Genomic DNA, 6819 nt, shown 5'->3' with positions numbered 1-6819 from the left:
AAATCAGTGGTTAGACATTACCGGGACTGGGTGACAATTAGTAGTATGTTCTTCTGCAAATGTATATAGCATATTGGTGTACTATAATTTAATGCTGTTGTATTCATGTTCTCTGCAGACTGAATATGGGCTCTGGATATCCTTGCATGACATTGCCATAGACTTTACCCTTGTAAACACAGCATCATGGTACATCTGTTGAATCTGCTGGAGATACTATCAAAATCAGCTTCCTGTAGCGATAAAGAGCATGGTGTACGGAACACATCAGTTTGCATAAGCTGAGTTGTGCAATTGTCCCCCCCCCCCAAAAAAAGGAGACGAGAGGCTGGGTCAATGAAACATTGTCGTCTGCAAGCTGACATTTTTCACTGACTTGAAAGAAGACATGTGGGAGCTGTGACAAATTATACCGCCACCCTGTCACATGCATGCAATGGAGTAAGCATACATTTAAGGGGTATTCCCACCATTACATTTATCCCTTAGAGTTTGGTCACACTAGGAGTGAATTTAAAAAAGAGGAGAAGTTCTATCTGTCGTTTATACTTTCTCGCCTTTTACGATCCACTCCAGATTTTGGCTTCTAAAACTGCAAGCAGAAACCTGACCGTGTAATGTTATACAGCAAATTCAGCTAGAGTTTTCTAATTTTCTGCGTTTTCCAGGAGAATTCAGGATGCTGGAAATGGACTGGATTTAAAGAGGACCTTTCACCGATTATGACAATGTGAACTAAGTATACAGACATGTAGAGCGGCGCCCGGGGATCTCACTGCACTTACTATTATCCCCGGGCGCCGCTCCGTTCTCCCGCTATGCCCTCCGGTATCTTCGGTCACAAAGTTATGGTAGGCGGAGTCTGCCCTTGTTCTTCTGTAGCGCTGGCCAATCGCATTGCAGAGCTCACAGCCTGGGAGAAAATAACCTCCCAGGCTGTGAGCTCTGCGCTGCGATTGGCCAGCGCTAGAGCAGAACAAGGGCAGACTCCACCTACCATAACTTAGTGACTGGAATCTCCGCCTACTATAACTTAGTGAGCGGAGATACCGGAGGGCATAACGGGAGAACGGAGCGGCGCCCAGGGATAATAGTAAGTGCAGTGAGATCCCCGGGCGCCGCTCTCCATGTCTGTATACTTAGTTCACATCGGTGAAAGGTCCTCTTTAAGTATGCCAAATTCACAAGTAGGCATTCCTCGGCGGGTATTTTACATTCCTGAGATGGGACCTGCAGGTCCCAAATTTACCAATTACAATATTGGTAATCAGGGGTGTACACAGATCTCGTAGGGCCCCATAGCAAAACTTCGTATGGGCCCCCTGCAACTCCAATTTCCCAGTACATATGCATCAAACATTCCCAGGCAACATTATAAAAAAATTATAATTAATAAAAAGGTTGTCCCTAGCCTCACCCACTTTATGTCTTCTATGTCAGAAAAGGAGGAACTGGTTGTTCTACAATATTGGCGCTCATTTTGAACACCATGTTTCTCCGTGTATTTCCACCAGACAGGTGGAATAAATACACTGATAAATCTCTGGCTTCACTTCACATGTTACAAAGGTGTCTGCCTGAAGCCACCACTAGGGGGAGCTCAGTGCATAGGAGTGTATACACTTCCTATTTCTGCAATAGAAGCTGTAATTATCTAAGGCTACTTTCACACTTGCGGCAGCAGGGTCCGGCAGGCTGTTCCGGCAGGGGAACAGCCTGACGGATCCGTGATAATAATAGCCCAACGTGCCGCCGGAAGTCCGCTCCGGCCCCTTTCACGTTTTCTTGTTTGCGGTGTTGCGGCCATACCTCAGGCCCGCCCCAATTATAATGAATGGGACCGGAGCGGACTTCTGGCGGCACTGTGCACTACCATTAGCACGGATACAGCAGCGGTGTTCCCCCGCCGGAACAGCCAGTTGGACCCTGCTGCCGCAAGTGTGAAAGTAGCCTAAGCTCCACCTTTTGGCGGGTGCATGAAAATGCAATGTTTTCACTGTTTTGGTGCTGTATCTGGTAAAAGCTAGAGCACAGCCTGTTTTTTTCTCAGTCAGGGTCTCTGTGCCCGGACCCACACCGATCGCATATTTTAGCGCCACCATTAATAACTGTTAACGTTACAGCTTCAATATGTGCTCACACTGGTACAACACTGATTATAATGAATGGCTGCAATTAAAGCAGGAAAATATTAATTTATGTTCATTAATCAAATGTACTTGCCGATCGTTGATTAACAAAATCTAAGGAAAGCATATATCTCGTGAATAAGACGTCTCCTCTCTGGTGCACAATGAGAACGGTTCAAATATAGATTCATGGTAGACGCTTTGTGCTTCAATTCTTCAAAGTATCCCAAGATCTCTGCTTGATGTCTGAGAATGGAAATATTCCTGATTATGCTAAACAGGATTTCCGGATGATAATTGACTTATTGCTCGGAGTCTGACCTCTGGAACCCCCATCAATCACCCACTTTCCCCTCAGTGGTCCCACATGCACATTACCACTTCATTCAAAGTCTACAAGACTGATAGAGATAACTAAGTTGTGTTGGCTATCTCAGTTCCATAGAGATTTGAATGAACGGTAGTGAGCATGTGTGACCATCGCTTTATTCAGATGAGGGACATGTAACATCTATTATTATTGGTGGGGGTCCCAGAGGTCAGACTCTCAGCAATGACTTAGCTGTGGACAGTTGGTAAGGGCTGATTATAGGAAAGTGAGAGCAGTAGCCTAGCTAAGTGGATGCTGTGCCCCAGGGTCTGGGTGCCAAGAGGGCTCCAACAAGACCTTCTGCAGGGGTACGACCATTGTGGCCCTCTCCAATCATGAGAATGTTGGCCCCATATTCCTTTGTTCGAATTGAGTGGTGGTCACGCATGCATGTTGCCACTCCATTCAGCTTTGTGGGAGTATATAGTCCCATAGAGCTGAGTGGAGCAGCATGGTGCATGGTTGACCACTGCTTCATTCAAGCAGAGGAACATGGTGTCCACATTCTCATGTGGATAGGGGATAAGTGTATGTCATGGAACAACCCCATTACGTTTTAAACCCCCTTTAATGTAAAATAAATTTTCACCTTTGTGACTGGAAAGCCATCTGAAAAATCTTTACTTTTTGGACATTTATGCTAGTCAGTTTTTCTCTCAATAAATTCCTCTCACATAGTAGTTCTCTCCTTCACTGGGGTAATATCCCTCCTCTTCCTCTTCCAGGTAATACCCTTGCTCATCTGGATAGTAGTCTTCTTCCTGCTCACCAGAGTAATGGTTAACATGGTGGCTCCCCTGCTCTTCTACCTCCTCCTCAAATCGTTCTTCTTGCTCCCTTTCCTCTTCGCCCTCTCCTTCTGCGTCCTCCATTTTTTGTGCCTCCTTCTCTTGCCGTTCTCTTTCACGCTCCTCCATCTCTTCTTCCTCTATCTGTTTTCTGCGCTCTTCGCGTTCTTCCATAAACTCCTGGGCACCCTCACCAACCAACGTGACCGTCTCTTCTACCTTTGGTGGTGTATTCACAGGGTTGTGGTCATAAGAGAGAAGCCGCAGTGCCTTCATGCCACTCATGTCTGGAAATGCTGTGATCTTGTTCTTATCTAGATCCAAAATCTCTATTCCATGTAAGCGTAAAAGGACCTTTGGCACATGCTCCAGTCTATTTGCATAGAGCCAGAGACCTCTGAGGCCTGGCATACATGTTGCAATTTCTCCTGGAAGACCCTTAAGACGGTTGTCACCCATCTGTAAACACCGCAGGGCAGGCATGTTCAGTAAAACTCGTGGAAAATGGTGCAAAAAGTTACGCTCTATCCACAGAGTACGCAAAGTCTGGAGACGTGCAAAGGATGGGGGGAGACCCTGAAGCCGGTTTGCCCCTAAGTAGAGACGACCCAGATGTGGTAGAGAGCAAACAGCTTCAGGCAACTCAGGTAATCTGTTGCCATCTAGTGCCAAGGTGCGTAGGTTGTGGAGTTGATAGAGGTCATCAGGTAGCTCAGTTATCATCGTGCCACTCAGGTACATCTTATAGAGCTGATCAGCAAGCACGCATATTGAAGCGGGAAGTCGAGTCATCTTACGTCCGCTAAACTCCAAGGTGCCATCTCCTGAACTCAGCTGTTCCTCTGTATCTTCTGGTAAAGGCTCCTCTGCCCCTCCTTCCACTGTAGGCATTGATCCACATCCCCCCATTTGGATCACACCAGGAAGCACAATGAGCTTGGCAGATTGTAGATATGAGATCCAATAAACCTTTGATGTCAAGCGGGACAAAGTCATTCGTATGATGCCACCACCGGGAACATGTCACCGAGCTGGCTGGCACACGTGAACAGTGCCTTTCCTGGTCCCTCTTAGTTACTTTGTGAGTTCTTAGGAAACATTATCTGTCAGTGTTAAATATTCATGGATAGCGTTCAGGTTTCTCCCATTACAACACAATGGTAACAACTGATCATGTGTATTTCAGGTAACAGACCAATGCCACATATTTCTCACATAGGAGCACATGACTTGGGTTGACTTAGGGTAATCATCTCAAAATATTAGAAGTCGAGGCACCTGGGCCCAATGCAAAATCTGTAACAGGCCCGACCACCTATTTGTGTCATTTATTTTTATTATTATTATTTCTTATGTAGCAAAAGGGCTTTAGGACAACATGAGGCACCATGACCAGGTGCAGGTGCTACTTCTAAACCCCCTAAAGCTGTTGTATTTTATTGTTATGTTACCTTTACTCTTATTATTTTCTCACATATGCACCTCCAATTTTTCAGACAGGAATATTTAAAATGTTAAAACAGTGTAATGCCATGGTATGTTGCAGATTCAACATCATATAAATATACTATAGTTTTCTACATAAAGGCACCCAAGAGAAGACCCTCTTTGGGAACGACAGTCCCTACTTTTGACCCAATTTCCTTGATCCAGCTTTACAGACACTGCTGCAAGGTGAGGGACAAAAGCTCAGACACCACCACCTACCTAGGCCAGACTAACATTAAAGGGAACCTGTCATCAACCTTATGCTGCCCATACTAACGGCAGCATAAAGTAGAGACAGGTCAGTTGATTTCAGCGGTCTGTCATTTAAAAGTTAAAAGTAAGTGGTTGCCGAGAACCAACATAACAATCATTGCAGACTGGGCCTAGAAAAGAGTCCCGGCCACCTGAGAAGAGTCCTGGTTATCCATGAATTCCTGCCCACCTGCTGATGACTGACAGGCTCCTGCCTAGTTTTATCCCTTTCTCTCTAGGAGAGAACTGCCAACCATCAGCAGATGGTGAGAGAGCAGGAGATTAGGAATAACCAGGACTCTTCTCAGGTAGATTTGACTCCTTTCAAGGCCCGGGCTGCAATGATTATGATGCTGGTTCTCGGTAACAACTTACTTTTAGCTGATGAGTGACACACCGCTGACATCAGCATTTCTGTCACTAATTTATGCTGCCTTCAGTTGATGACAGGTTCCCTTTAAGCCTGTACTACAGTGGACTAATATATCCACAAGTGCTTGCTAGTAGCAACCTACTGCCATCCAACCAGCTACCATACCTCCTCGTCTAGTGCTAGATACTGCACTTTCTATTTATTGTTGGATGCTCCACAAGTCATATTTTGCACTATGTAAAGAGAGACTGTTAAGCTACTTTCACACTAGCGTTAAAGTTTTACGGTATTGAGTTCTGTCCTAGGGGCTCAATACCGAAAAAAACACATCAGTTTTGTACTAATGCATTCTGAATAGAAAGCAATCCGTTCAGTATGCATCAGGATGTCTTCCGTTCCCTCCCTTTTATGGTATTTGGCCGGAGAAAATACCGCAGCATGCTGCAGTATTTTCTCTGGCCAAAATTCAGGAACGCTTGCCGGAATGCCGGATCCGGCATTAATTTCCATTGAAATCTATTGATGTCAGATCCGGTATCAAGTGTTCAGGAAATTGCTACATTGTCGGATCCGGTTTTCCGGTTAAAAATGCGAAAAAAAAATATATACCGGATCTGTTTTTCCGGATGACACCGGAGGGACGGATCCGGTATTTCAATGCATTTGTCAGATGGACCCGGAAACAAATGATCTCCGTTTGCATGCCGGATTCTTCTAACACTAGTGTGAAAGTACCCTTATACGTTTATCTATGACCTGATTCTTTAAACTATCTTTTCAATGCACCGAGCCCCAGGGAACGCCGGCCTGAGGGAGTATACTGTATATAGCAAAAAATCCCAGCGGACGCTCTTTGTCTTCAAAACATCTCTTTCTTTATTACATCAATCCAGATACATATTAAGGACGTGTATCGGCCCGTCCAGCCTTCATCAGCTCATTACAAACAAAGTAATGTGTAGCCTTAAAAACCTATCCAAACTCCTCCTCCTCTCTGACATAAAACACCCACAGCTGGCTGTGATAATGAATTGCTATGCTAGTGATTCACTCCACTGTAACGACACCTCAGACGAACAACATACAAAATAAGCAAAAATAAATAACATCTATACAAAAATCAGATGCGCAACAAAGATCGATGTAAATATCACTTGCTTGTAGTAACTCATCGCAAATTCCCAGTCTGTAAGAAAATCCAAAAATAACCCAGAAATGAACATATTAACTCATAAGCATAATAAACATAGATCTTATATCAGATGAGTAATTTCATATTCTCACCTGAGGGAGTGCACCGTGACACAACATCTCATCAGGGTCACTAACACTCCCCTCCTCTGCACCGGCACCTCATATGAGGCAGGGAAGGAAGGAAGGCACTGGAATGGCTTGACTGACCAGGTGAATGGTGTATTT

At 44.8% G+C, this 6819-nt stretch overlaps 1 protein-coding gene across 1 annotated transcript; it reads right to left on the bottom strand.

Annotated features, from left to right (window-relative positions):
- Positions 1-3155: 3155 nt before the first annotated feature.
- On the bottom strand, positions 3156-4196 carry LRRC10B (leucine rich repeat containing 10B). Its single transcript, XM_040408870.1, has one exon. It carries the CDS (start codon positions 4194-4196, stop codon positions 3156-3158), a length of 1041 nt encoding a protein of 346 aa, XP_040264804.1.
- Between the last annotated feature and the right edge of the window lie 2623 nt (positions 4197-6819).

The sequence above is a fragment of the Bufo bufo genome, chromosome 10 (assembly GCF_905171765.1).
Source record: "Bufo bufo chromosome 10, aBufBuf1.1, whole genome shotgun sequence".
Taxonomy (NCBI): Eukaryota; Metazoa; Chordata; class Amphibia; order Anura; family Bufonidae; genus Bufo; species Bufo bufo.
Note: the sequence above shows the minus strand (reverse complement) of the source record. Positions and strands in the feature narration are given on the sequence as shown.

Bases quoted from the DNA above. Each gene is read 5' to 3' on its own strand.
- LRRC10B (XM_040408870.1), bottom strand. From the start codon at position 4,196: ATGGGGGGATGTGGATCAATGCCTACAGTGGAAGGAGGGGCAGAGGAG.